General features: G+C 46.3%; 1 protein-coding gene across 1 annotated transcript in view; it reads right to left on the reverse strand.

Annotated features, from left to right (window-relative positions):
* The window catches only part of LOC115119801 (protein Shroom2-like), a 122,367-nt gene extending 119,222 nt beyond the window's left edge, over positions 1 to 3,145 (reverse strand). The window contains 2 exon segments of the mRNA XM_065009376.1: positions 1,779 to 2,000; positions 3,054 to 3,145. Of these exon segments, the coding sequence (XP_064865448.1) occupies positions 1,779 to 1,979 (201 nt within the window). The 5' untranslated portion in view covers positions 1,980 to 2,000; positions 3,054 to 3,145.
* Positions 3,146 to 14,632: the final 11,487 nt, after the last annotated feature.

Here is a 14,632-nt window from a genome sequence, read left to right on the forward strand (position 1 = left end):
ACAGCCCTGAGTTACAGTACCCGTTACAGTACAACAGCCCCGAGTTACAGTACCCGTTACAGTACAACAGCCCTGAGTTACAGTACCCGTTACAGTAAAACAGCCCTGAGTTACAGTACCCGTTACAGTAAAACACCGGGCCTCTCTGGGTTGGAACGTGGAATGTGTCACATCTGTGAGAGGGGGGTGATGATTCAGGAAGGGCGAGGGGCAGGTTCCAGTGAGGGGCAACTGAGGGTACGTCCCAAATAGTACAACAGTAGTGCACTATAAAGGGAATAAGGTACTCAGCCACAGGGGGAAGGGTTCCAGTTAGAGGAACCAGTAGAGGAACCTGTGTGAGAGGTCAAGCCTCCACTAGTCTTTCTGCTGAGAGAGGTCAAGCCTCCACTAGTCTTTCTGCTGTGAGAGGTCAAACCTCCACTAGTCTTTCTGCTGAGAGAGGTCAAACCTCCACTAGTCTTTCTGATGTGTGAGAGGTCAAACCTCCACTAGTCTTTCTGCTGAGAGAGGTCAAACCTCCACTAGTCTTTCTGCTGAGAGAGGTCAAACCTCCACTAGAGTCTTTCTGCTGTGAGAGGTCAAACCTCCACTAGTCTTTCTGCTGAGAGAGGTCAAGCCTCCACTAGTCTTTCTGCTGTGTGAGGTCAAACCTCCACTAGTCTTTCTGCTGTGAGAGGTCAAACCTCCACTAGAGTCTTTCTGCTGTGAGAGGTCAAACCTCCACTAGTCTTTCTGCTGTGAGAGGTCAAGCCTCCACTAGTCTTTCTGATGTGTGTGAGGTCAAGCCTCCACTAGTCTTTCTGATGTGTGTGAGGTCAAACCTCCACTAGTCTTTCTGCTATGTGAGGTCAAGCCTCCACTAGTCTTTCTGCTGTGAGAGGTCAAACCTCCACTAGTCTTTCTGCTGTGAGAGGTCAAACCTCCACTAGTCTTTCTGATGTGAGAGGTCAAGCCTCCACTAGTCTTTCTGCTGTGAGAGGTCAAGCCTCCACTAGTCTTTCTGCTGTGAGAGGTCAAGCCTCCACTAGTCTTTCTGCTGAGAGAGGTCAAGCCTCCACTAGTCTTTCTGCTGTGAGAGGTCAAACCTCCACTAGAGTCTTTCTGCTGTGAGAGGTCAAGCCTCCACTAGTCTTTCTGCTGTGAGAGGTCAAACCTCCACTAGTCTTTCTGCTGTGTGAGAGGTCAAACCTCCACTAGTCTTTCTGCTGTGAGAGGTCAAACCTCCACTAGTCTTTCTGCTGTGAGAGGTCAAACCTCCACTAGTATCTTTGCTCCAGGAGACCTGTACTTGGTCTGTCGCTGCTGAAGGTGACATCCCGTACTCCAAAAACATATTTAACAGCCCTCTGTTTGACCCATTTCTGAGAAACCTCCTGTCACCAAAGCCAAATCTATAAACCGGAATGTCTTACCAGTCAGTACGGGCCATACAATGTGTGAAAATAAATGTTTAAATCCAACTTCTCCAGAGTTTACCGAATTCTAACCATATCTCCCTAAAGGTGCTCTGCCATCTGGGATCACGCAGTAAAGAGGCTCGTCTACACATGACCCACTGAATATACTCCTTCAGACTGACAGGCAAAACCCTGTTAAGACAAGCACACTTCCTTCTACAACAGGAAACATTTGTCAAAGTTATCAGGAACATAACACAGTAAAGAGTGTACCATATTAATGTCCTCTGATATTTCACAACTCAGACTTGGAAGAGGGCCTTTCTTGCATGGTATTAAATATTGATTTATATTAGAGCAGACTGTCTCCTGAATTACCTTTGTGATGAGCAGTGGTTCTTGGTGCTCTCTGCCTCCTTTGAGTGTGAATCCCCATGGAGCACCCCCGGAGAGCAGGACATCTACCAGCCGCCACCCCTCCCGGCTCCTCTGATCCATGTCTTCCGGTCTCTCCATCAGCCAATGGTTGTGATCGCCATCAGAATACCGGGGCTCACTCCTACTATCCAAGGTGTCCATGGAGCTTAGAAAAACACCTCACTTGATAAAAGACAGGGGTCAGTTTTCAATAACAGAAAAAAATTAAGCATTTTCTTGATAACTGAAAAAAAAAAAAAATACTACATCACTATGCCTTCTCCTGATCACACTCCAGACTGTAACGCCCGATGTCCACCAGATACATCTGCGTTTTATTTGGCCATATGTCTAGCTCACATTTGTGTAGTTGATGTACCTGCGTCGCTTTTCAACTTGTTGGAGTATGTGTGTGTACTTCCGTTTGTACCACCGTTCTGTACAGCAAAGCAGGAGTGGAAAATATTTCACTCATGCGGCACGTAGAATGCACCGAAACCTAGTGCGGCATCCCCAGCGTAGCGTTTCGGACTGATCCATTGACAACGAAGGACTTCCGCCGGAACGCAAACAGTTTGATGAATCTGGTGGACATGAGGCGTAATGCTCTTAGTTGAGACTTAAAACATGTTGTCAGCATACAGGGTTGAACTAACGTTAGCTAAATAACTCATCCAAATAGAGTAGGACCCCTGCTTTGTGAGTCACTCTAATAAGTTATCACATGAACAAGCAAAGTTGCATCTAGTTAGTTATCTAAAATACGTTAATGTAATATTTAACTAGTCAGCTAAGATCATATTGTTCACAAACAACAAACTCGCGAAGTCTCACGCACGTCAAGCTAGTTAATGTTTGCTAGGCTAGCTCCAAACTAGCAGTCGATTAGATATTTTTCCAAACACATGGAAATACCTGGGACTTTCTGGAAACCGGTATATAAATTCAATAGAGCATTACACTTGACTTAAATAAATTAAACATTCAGGCATGAACTGTTTGCTAGAGTAATTCATCGCAGAGGTTTAAACTCGATAGTGTTAAATTTAGTTTCCAACGTTAGCTACCTGGGAATTCAATGTGTTGAAAATGACCCGATCTTGCCTGGTTTTGCTTTTGTCGACGAGCACAGCTTTCAAAGTTATGCATTCTTCATAATATTCGTCACTTGTCTTCTGACAATTAATGGACATACGTGTAATTATCTAGTTAACAAATCGTTTTCAAGCGACCCACCTTTTCCAAGAGACTAGCTAGCATGCTAGTTTATTAACCTGTGGATGCAATGGATTACACAGCAACCTGGGATTTGGACAGCTGCAGCCTGCTGTCATAGACTAGACATAACATCGTAAACGAAATCCAATGCACTTCAATGAGTATGACATGTTGAAGGCATACTTCAGGATTTTGGCAATGAGGCCTTTATCTACGTCCCCAGAGAAAGATGAATTTATGGTTACCATTTTAAGTCTCTGTCCAGTATGAAGGAAGTTAGAGATAGTATTGGCTCGCAAAACGAACTAGCATTAGCGCACTAGCTGGAAGTCTATGGATATCTGCTTGCATGCTTGCACATATAATATAAATATAAATTTTTTAATTCGCAACATATCATACGAAATGTCTGATGGACAACCACAAATTAATACATACAATACGAAACGTAACATAAAGTAAATAATTTTTAAATGTACTTTTACTAAGTTACGTCTACCGGTGACTCTAGGTTGATCTTCCAAATTGCCAACGAGCCTCTGACATATACTACAACAGCACCACCTGTTGTTGTAGACATGTAACTTTACCTCGAAAAGGATAGTAGTTTATGCACATGGAGTTTACTACCTATCGAGTAGATACTATAGACTTTAGTCTATAGAGCTCGCCAGCTTGAAGTGGGCAGGGCAAACCCGTTTTGGTGATTTCTGGTATATCATCAAAATCAATCACATCACGTTTTTGGACTCATTTAGACTTTACAGTGAAATGCTACTAGCCATTTCCCAACATTGGAGACTTAAAAAGTAAGGAAATAGAAACACAATAGATAATAATGAGGGTATAATCAAGGAGTAGCGGTACCGAGTCAATGTGCTGGGGTACCACGTCGTAATATGTACGTGTCGGTAGGGGTAATAGTCACAAGGACAGATAATCAACATAGCAGCAGCGTGTGTGTGTGTGCGTATGTGTGTATGTGTGTGTGTGTGTGTTGGAGTGTCAGTGTAGGTATATGTGAGTGTGTAGGTAGAGTCTAGTGAGTGTGCATAGACCAGTGGCGACCCATCATTCAGGGGGACACGTCATTTGAGCCCCAACTGTTTAGCATGTTATTTTGGCATTAATATGTGCATCAAAGCAAGGACCGAGAGACTGAAAAACAGCTTCTATCTCAAGGCCATCAGAGTGTTAAACAGCCACCACTAATATTGAGTGGCTGCTGCCAACATACTGACTCATCTCTAGCCACTTTAATAATGAAAGATAAATGAATGTATCACTAGCGACTTTAAACAATGCCACTTTATATAATGTTTACATACCCTACATTACTCATCTCATATGTATTTACTGTACTCTATACCATCTACTGCATCTTGCCTATGCTGTTCTGTACCATCACTCATTCATATATCTTTATGTACATATTCTTATTCATTCCTTTACACTTGTGTGTATAAGGTAGTTGTTGTGAAATTGTTGGGTTAGATTACTCGTTGGTTATTACTGCATGGTCGGAACTAGAAGCACAAGCATTTCGCTACACTCGCATTAACATCTGCTAACCATGTGTGTGTGACAAATAACATTTCATTTGTGTCACATATCAGTTTTCAAACAATGTAATAAAAAAATATATACAAACATGTTCTCTTTGCTTTCTTGAGTAAGGCAGCTCCAAAATGCAGGTGTTTCAGCCTAGCTCCGTGCTTTCTCTGGTGGTGGGGCAGCCAGAGGAAAATACAGAGCGTAGGGGTTGGTAATGTTCCCTAGTTGCGCCGTGATTGGCTCAGTGTTCTGCCACTCATGAGATTTAGAAGTGCCCATCAAATCAAATGTTATTTGTCACATACACATGGTTAGCAGATGTTAATGCGAGTGTAGCGAAATGCTTGTGCTTCTAGTTCCGACCATGCAGTAATAACCAACAAGTAATCTAACTAACAATTCCAAAACTACTGTCTTATGCACAGTGTAAGGGGATAAGAATATGTACATAAAGATATATGAATGAGTGATGGTACAGAGCAGCATAGGCAAGATACAGTAGATGGTATCGAGTACAGTATATACATATGAGATGAGTATGTAAACAAAGTGGCATAGTTAAAGTGGCTAGTGATACATGTATTACATAAGGATGCAGTAGATGATATAGAGTACAGTATATACGTATACATATGAGATGAATAATGTAGGGAACATTATATTAGATAGCATTGTTTAACGTGGCTAGTGATATATTTTACATCATTTCATATTACATAAGTGTCACGCCCTGGTCTTAGCATTTTGTGTTTATATATTTATTTGGTCAGGCCAGGGTGTGACATGGGTTTATTGTGTTGTCGTATTGGGGTTTTTGTAGGCATTGGGATTGTGGTTGATTAGGGGTGTCTAGTATAGGCTATGGCTGCCTGAGGCGGTTCTCAATCAGAGTCAGGTGATTCTCGTTGTCTCTGATTGGGAACCATATTTAGGTAGCCTGGGTTTCACTGTGTGTTTTGTGGGTGATTGTTCCTGTCTCTGTGTTAGTTATTCACCAGATAGGCTGTATAGGTTTTCACATTCCGTTTGTTGTTTTTGTATTGTTCGTGTTTATTCTTTCATTAAACATGTATCGAACTAACCACGCTGCATTTTGGTCCGACTCCTTCGACGGAAGAAAGCCGTTACAATAAGGATGCAGTAGATGATATAGAGTACAGTATATACATATTCATATGAGATGAATAATGTAGGGTATGTAAACATTATATTAGGTAGCATTGTTTAAAGTGGCTAGTGATATATTTTACATAATTTCCCATCAATTCCCATTATTAAAGTGGCTGGAGTTGAGTCAGTGTGTTGGCAGCGGCCACTCAGTGTTAGTGGTTGCTGTTTAACAGTCTGATGGCCTTGAGATAGAAGCTGTTTTTCAGTCTCTCGGTCCCAGCTTTGATGCACCTGTACTGACCTCGCCTTATGGATGATAGCGGGGTGAACAGGCAGTGGCTCGGGTGGTTGTTGTCCTTGATGATCTTTATGGCCTTCCTGTGACATCGGGTGGTGTAGGTGTCCTGGAGGGCAGGTAGTTTGCCCCCGGTGATGCGTTGTGCAGACCTCACTACCCTCTGGAGAGCCTTACGGGTTGTGGGCGGAGCAGTTGCCGTACCAGGCGGTGATACAGCCCGCCAGGATGCTCTCGATTGTGCATCTGTAGAAGTTTGTGAGTGCTTTTGGTGACAAGCCGAATTTCTTCAGCCTCCTGAGGTTGAAGAGGCGCTGCTGCGCCTTCTTCACGATGCTGTCTGTGTGAGTGGACCAATTCAGTTTGTCTGTGATGTGTACGCCGAGGAACTTAAAACTTACTACCCTCTCCACTACTGTTCCATCGATGTGGATAGGGGGGTGTTCCCTCTGCATCCAAGAAGGCCCAAGGTCATTGGCCACATATAAAATGTTATCACGTTATATCTACAGTAGCTTTGATTGGACTGATCATGTCAACATCATACATTCAAAATCTTAGCTAGCACTCATGAATCAAATCAACAATCTACAGGGAAATCCTTTTCAATCCTTGTCATATGAAGATAAATTATAGATAAAACGTATTTGTGCTCATTGGCCATTGGATATAAATATTACACAACAAGTTGGAAATCGCAAATTCAACCATTTGTGGTTTGGAAGGACTCAGTGGCTAACTGCAAGCGTTGCAATCACTAGCCTGCTATCAAATCCAACTTTATTTGTCACGTGCCGAATATGACAAGTGTTCGCCTTTACCATGAAATGCTTAATTACAAGCCCATAACCAACAGTGCAGTTAAAAAAAAATATATATATTTACCAAATAAACTTAGGTATAAAATAATAAAAAGTAACACAATAACATAACAATAACGAGGCTATATACAGGGGGTACCGGTACAGAGTCAATGTGGAGGCTTATACAGGGGGTACCGGTACAGAGTCAATGTGGAGGCTTTATACAGGGGGTACCGGTACAGAGTCAATGTGGAGGCTATATACAGGGGGTACTGGTACAGAGTCAATGTGGAGGCTATATACAGGGGGTACTGGTACAGAGTCAATGTGGAGGCTATATACTGGGGGTACCGGTACCGAGTCAGTGTGGAGGCTATATACAGGGTATTACGCTACAGAGTCAATGTGGAGACTATATACAGGGTGTTACGGTACAGAGTCAATGTGGAGGCTATATACAGGGTATTACGCTACAGAGTCAATGTGGAGGCTATATACAGGGGGTACCGGTACAGAGTCAATGTGGAGGCTATATACAGGGTGTTACCAGTACAGAGTCAATGTGGAGGCTATATACAGGGGTACCGGTACAGAGTCAATGTGGAGGCTATATACAGGGGGTACCGGTACAGAGTCAATGTGGAGGCTATATACAGGGGGTACAGAGTCAATGTGGAGGCTATATACAGGGGTACCAGTACAGAGTCAATGTGGAGGCTATATACAGGGGTACTGGTACAGAGTCAATGTGGAGGCTATATACAGGGGGTACAGGTACAGAGTCAATGTGGAGGCTATATACAGGGGTACCGGTACAGAGTCAATGTGGAGGCTATATACAGGGGGTACCAGTACAGAGTCAATGTGGAGGCTATATACAGGGGGTACCGGTACAGAGTCAATGTGGAGGCTATATACAGGGGGTACCGGTACAGAGTCAATGTGGAGGCTATATACAGGGGGTACCGGTACCGAGTCAGTCTGGAGGCTATATACAGGGTGTTACGGTACAGAGTCAATGTGGAGGCTATATACAGGGGGCACCGGTACAGAGTCAATGTGGAGGCTATATACAGGGGGCACCGGTACAGAGTCAATGTGGAGGCTATATACAGGGGGTACTGGTACAGAGTCAATGTGGAGGCTATATACAGGGTATTACGGTACAGAGTCAATGTGGAGGCTATATACAGGGGGTACCGGTACAGAGTCAATGTGGAGGCTATATACAGGGTATTACCGGTACAGAGTCAATGTGGAGGCTATATACAGGGGGTACGGTACAGAGTCAATGTGGAGGCTATATACAGGGTGTTACGGTACAGAGTCAATGTGGAGGCTATATACAGGGGGTACCGGTACAGAGTCAATGTGGAGGCTATATACAGGGGTACCGGTACAGAGTCAATGTGGAGGCTATATACAGGGGGTTACGGTACAGAGTCAATGTGGAGGCTATATACAGGGGGTACGGTACAGAGTCAATGTGGAGGCTATATACAGGGGTACCGGTACAGAGTCAATGTGGAGGCTATATACAGGGTGTTACGGTACAGAGTCAATGTGGAGGCTATATACAGGGGGCACCGGTACAGAGTCAATGTGGAGGCTATATACAGGGGGCACCGGTACAGAGTCAATGTGGAGGCTATATACAGGGTAGGTCAGAGTCAATGTGGAGGCTATATACAGGGTATTACGGTACAGAGTCAATGTGGAGGCTATATACAGGGGGTACAGAGTCAATGTGGAGGCTATATACAGGGGTACCAGTACAGAGTCAATGTGGAGGCTATATACAGGGGTACTGGTACAGAGTCAATGTGGAGGCTACATACAGGGGGTACTGGTACAGAGTCAATGTGGAGGCTATATACAGGGGGTACCGGTACAGAGTCAATGTGGAGGCTATATACAGGGGTACAGAGTCAATGTGGAGGCTATATACAGGGGGTACCGGTACAGAGTCAATGTGGAGGCTATATACAGGGGGTACCGGTACAGAGTCAATGTGGAGGCTATATACAGGGGGTACCGGTACAGAGTCAGTGTGGAGGCTATATACAGGGTGTTACGGTACAGAGTCAATGTGGAGGCTATATACAGGGGGTACCGGTACAGAGTCAATGTGGAGGCTATATACAGGGTATTACGGTACAGAGTCAATGTGGAGGCTATATACAGGGGGCGCCGGTACCGAGTCAATGTGGAGGCTATATACAGGGTGTACCGGTACCGAGTCAATGTGGAGGCTATATACAGGGGGTACCGGTACAGAGTCAATGTGGAGGCTATATACAGGGGGTACCGGTACCGAGTGGGGGGGGGTACAGGTTAGTCGAGGTAATCTGTGCATGTAGGTAGGGGTGAAGTGACTATAAATAGATAATAAACAGTGAGTAGTAGCAGTATACAAAACAAATGTAGGGGGGGGGTGTCTGTGTAAATAGTCCGGAGGCCATTTGATGAACTGTTCAGCAGTCTTATGGCTCGGGGGTAGAAGCTGTTAAGGAGCCTTTTGGTCCTAGACTTGGCTCTTCGGTACCGCTTGCCGTGCGTATCAGAGAAAACAGTCTATGACCAGGGTGACAGGAGTCTCTGACAATTTTTTGGGGCTTTCCTCTGACACGCCTATTATAAAGGTACTGGATGGCAGGATGCTTGGCTCCAGTGATGTACTGGGCCGTACGCACTACCCTCTGTAGCTTACGGTCAGATGCCGGGCAGCTGCCATATCAGGCGATGATGTAATCCTCTCGATGGTGCAGCTGTAGAATTTTTGAGGATCTGGGGACCCATGCCAAATCTTTTCAGTCTTCTGAAGGGAAAAGGTGTTGTGGTGCCCTCTTCACAACTGTCTTGTTGTGTTTGGACCATGATCACCATAGCATCTCCCACCTGTAGCACACGCTCCAGCAGGTATATCTCTCTAGTCACCCCCAAAACCAATTCTTTCTTTGGTCGCCTCTCCTTCCAGTTCTCTGCTGCCAATGACTGGAACGAACTACAAAAATCTCTGAAACTGGAAACACTTATCTCCCTCACTAGCTTTAAGCACCAACTGTCAGAGCAGCTCACAGATTACTGCACCTGTACATAGCCCACCTATAATTTAGCCCAAACAACTACCTCTTTCCCTACTGTATTTTATTTATTTATTTATTTTGCTCCTTTGCACCCCATTATTTTTATTTCTACTTTGCACATTCTTCCATTGAAAGTCTACCATTCCAGTGTTTTACTTACTATATTGTATTTACTTTGCCACCATGGCCTTTTTTTGCCTTTACCTCCCTTATCTCACCTCATTTGCTCACATCGTATATAGACTTGTTTATACTGTATTATTGACTGTATGTTTGTTTTAATCCATGTGTAACTCTGTGTCGTTGTATGTGTCGAACTGCATTGCTTTATCTTGGCCAGGTCGCAATTGTAAATGAGAACTTGTTCTCAACTAGCCTACCTGGTTGAATAAAGGTGAAATAAAAATGATAGTTTGCTGGTGATGTGGACACCAAGGAACATGAAACTCTCGACCCAGTCCACTACAGCCCCGTCAAAGTTAATGGGGGCCTGTTCGGCCCGCCTTTTCCTGTAGTCCACGATCAGCTCCTTTGTCTTGCTCACACTGAGGGAGAGGTTATTGTCCTGGCACCCCACGGCCAGGTCTCTGACCTCCTCCCTATAGGCTGTCTCATCGTTGTCGGTGATCAGGCCTACCACTATTCGGTGGAGTAGGTGTGTTGTCCAAATCTGGGTTTAAGGGTCTCCTTTCCAAGCTTAAAAGGATGAATATTCACGGGGCCAGAAAAGGTTGAATACATTGGCCATGCTGTCAATCCAGCATGACTTCTGACATATTCAAAACAACTGGAAAATCACAGACTTCAGTGAGTTCAAGACAACTGGGATCTCTGAAAATAACTAGCTCCGACTGGGAAAATACGTTTTGAAAAGCCATCCAACTTGGCATTCCAAGTCGGGAACACAGGCCTCTTTCTAGAGCTCCGACCTGAAGATCACTGACGCCATCATTCAACCTCGTTTTTTTTCAGAGTTCCCAGTTGTCTTGAAAGCACCATAAATCCAGAGAATGACAGACTTTGATGACAAAGTTTTATGACAAAATTTGCCCACAAGAAGGATCACCGCGCCACCTTCCTGTTCAAGTGAGCACAGCACAATAATGTGAGTCCAAAAAGGTCTTGTATGCTGCTACATAAATTACGTAATATGCCAGGGAGATATGTATACTGTAGCTAAGAAAGTAACTGTAAGTGTATGTTGTGTAATAAGCTGTTAGTAGCCCTTGTGCCTCACAGTAATAATTTGCTCGCTATCCCCCTCATAACTTAGCCTACTGTTCTGACTTGGTGGTGCACATATAGCCTATAGCCTGTTTTAGAGAAATGTAATCATTGAATATCGTAAGAGCTTTCATTGTCTGCTTATATGCCCCCTTTATTTATCCTACGGTTCGGACTTGGTGTACAGGCAGAATACCGTAAGAAAGGCCCATGTTCTGAATTCTGTCACTGTACATTTCAAAAGTGCTGAACAAATGATCATATTGACTACGTCCGTTTGCATTTACATTTACATTTAAGTCATTTAGCAGACGCTCTTATCCAGAGCGACTTACAAATTGGTGCTTTCACCTTATGACATCCAGTGGAACAGCCACTTTACAATAGTGCATCTAAATCTTTTAAGGGGGGGGGTGAGAAGGATTACTTTATCCTATCCTAGGTATTCCTTAAAGAGGTGGGGTTTCAGGTGTCTCCGGAAGGTGGTGATTGACTCCGCTGTCCTGGCGTCGTGAGGGAGTTTGTTCCACCATTGGGGGGCCAGAGCAGCGAACAGTTTTGACTGGGCTGAGCGGGAACTGTACTTCCTCAGTGGTAGGGAGGCGAGCAGGCCAGAGGTGGATGAACGCAGTGCCCTTGTTTGGGTGTAGGGCCTGATCAGAGCCTGGAGGTACTGAGGTGCCGTTCCCCTCACAGCTCCGTAGGCAAGCACCATGGTCTTGTAGCGGATGCGAGCTTCAACTGGAAGCCAGTGGAGAGAGCGGAGGAGCGGGGTGACGTGAGAGAACTTGGGAAGGTTGAACACCAGACGGGCTGCGGCGTTCTGGATGAGTTGTAGGGGTTTAATGGCACAGGCAGGGAGCCCAGCCAACAGCGAGTTGCAGTAATCCAGACGGGAGATGACAAGTGCCTGGATTAGGACCTGCGCCGCTTCCTGTGTGAGGCAGGGTCGTACTCTGCGGATGTTGTAGAGCATGAACCTACAGGAACGGGCCACCGCCTTGATGTTAGTTGAGAACGACAGGGTGTTGTCCAGGATCACGCCAAGGTTCTTAGCGCTCTGGGAGGAGGACACGATGGAGTTGTCAACCGTGATGGCGAGATCATGGAACGGGCAGTCCTTCCCCGGGAGGAAGAGCAGCTCCGTCTTGCCGAGGTTCAGCTTGAGGTGGTGATCCGTCATCCACACTGATATGTCTGCCAGACAGAGATGCAGAGATGCGATTCGCCACCTTGTCATCAGAGGGGGGAAAGGAGAAGATTAATTGTGTGTCGTCTGCATAGCAATGATAGGAGAGACCATGTGAGGTTATGACAGAGCCAAGTGACTTGGTGTATAGCGAGAATAGGAGAGGGCCTAGAACAGAGCCCTGGGGGACACCAGTGGTGAGAGCGCGTGGTGAGGAGACAGATTCTCGCCACGCCACCTGGTAGGAGCGACCTGTCAGGTAGGACGCAATCCAAGCATGGGCCGCGCCGGAGATGCCCAACTCGGAGAGGGTGGAGAGGAGGATCTGATGGTTCACAGTATCGAAGGCAGCCGATAGGTCTAGAAGGATGAGAGCAGAGGAGAGAGAGTTAGCTTTAGCAGTGCGGAGTGCCTCCGTGATACAGAGAAGAGCAGTCTCAGTTGAATGACTAGTCTTGAAACCTGACTGATTTGGATCAAGAAGGTCATTCTGAGAGAGATAGCGGGAGAGCTGGCCAAGGACGGCACGTTCAAGAGTTTTGGAGAGAAAAGAAAGAAGGGATACTGGTCTGTAGTTGTTGACATCAGAGGGATCGAGTGTAGGTTTTTTCAGAAGGGGTGCAACTCTCGCTCTCTTGAAGACGGGAGGGACGTAGCCAGCGGTCAGGGATGAGTTGATGAGCGAGGTGAGGTAAGGGAGAAGGTCACCGGAAATGGTCTGGAGAAGAGAGGAGGGGATAGGGTCAAGCGGGCAGGTTGTTGGGCGGCCGGCCGTCACAAGACGCGAGATGTCATCTGGAGAGAGAGGGGAGAAAGAGGTCAGAGCACAGGGTAGGGCAGTGTGAGCAGAACCAGCGGTGTCGTTTGACTTAGCAAACGAGGATCGGATGTCGTCGACCTTCTTTTCAAAATGGTTGACGAAGTCATCTGCAGAGAGGGAGGAGGGGGACGGGGGAGGAGGATTCAGGAGGGAGGAGAAGGTGGCAAAGAGCTTCCTAGGGTTAGAGGCAGATGCTTGGAATTTAGAGTGGTAGAAAGTGGCTTTAGCAGCAGAGACAGAGGAGGAAAATGTAGAGAGGAGGGAGTGAAAGGATGCCAGGTCCGCAGGGAGGCGAGTTTTCCTCCATTTCCGCTCGGCTGCCCGGAGCCCTGTTCTGTGAGCTCGCAATGAGTCGTCGAGCCACGGAGCGGGAGGGGAGGACCGAGCCGGCCTGGAGGACAGGGGACATAGAGAGTCAAAGGATGCAGAAAGGGAGGAGAGGAGGGTTGAGGAGGCAGAATCAGGAGATAGGTTGGAGAAGGTTTGAGCAGAGGGAAGAGATGATAGGATGGAAGAGGAGAGAGTAGCGGGGGAGAGAGAGCGAAGGTTGGGACGGCGCGATACCATCCGAGTAGGGGCAGTGTGGGAAGTGTTGGATGAGAGCGAGAGGGAAAAGGATACAATGTAGTGGTCGGAGACTTGGAGGGGAGTTGCAATGAGGTTAGTGGAAGAACAGCATCTAGTAAAGATGAGGTCGAGCGTATTGCCTGCCTTGTGAGTAGGGGGAAGGTGAGAGGGTGAGGTCAAAAGAGGAGAGGAGTGGAAAGAAGGAGGCAGAGGGAATGAGTCAAAGGTAGACGTGGGGAGGTTAAAGTCGCCCAGAACTGTGAGAGGTGAGCCGTCCTCAGGAAAGGAGCTTATCAAGGCATCAAGCTCATTGATGAACTCTCCGAGGGAACCTGGAGGGCGATAAATGATAAGGATGTTAAGCTTGAAAGGGCTGGTAACTGTGACAGCATGGAATTCAAAGGAGGCGATAGACAGATGGGTAAGGGGAGAAAGAGAGAATGACCACTTGGGAGAGATGAGGATCCCGGTGCCACCACCCCGCTGACCAGAAGCTCTCGCACACGTGGGCGGACGAAGAGAGAGCAGTAGGAGTAGCGGTGTTGTCTGTGGTGATCCATGTTTCCGTCAGTGCCAAGAAGTCGAGGGACTGGAGGGAGGCATAGGCTGAGATGAACTCTGCCTTGTTGGCCGCAGATCGGCAGTTCCAGAGGCTACCGGAGACCTGGAACTCCACGTGGGTCGTGCGCGCTGGGACCACGCGGTGTGGAGCGTTTGTATGGTCTGTGCAGAGAGGAGAGAACAGGGATAGACAGACACATAGTTGACAGGCTAGAGAAGAGGCTACGCTAATGCAAAGGAGATTGGAATGACAAGTGGACTACACGTCTCGAATGTTCAGAAAGTTAAGCTTACGTAGCAAGAATCTAATTGACTAAAATGATTAAAATGATACAGTACTGCTGAGGTAGGCTAGCTGGCAGTGGCTGCGTTGTTGACTTTGTAGGCT

Source organism: Oncorhynchus nerka, linkage group LG24 (assembly GCF_034236695.1).
Source record: "Oncorhynchus nerka isolate Pitt River linkage group LG24, Oner_Uvic_2.0, whole genome shotgun sequence".
NCBI lineage: Eukaryota > Metazoa > Chordata > Actinopteri > Salmoniformes > Salmonidae > Oncorhynchus > Oncorhynchus nerka.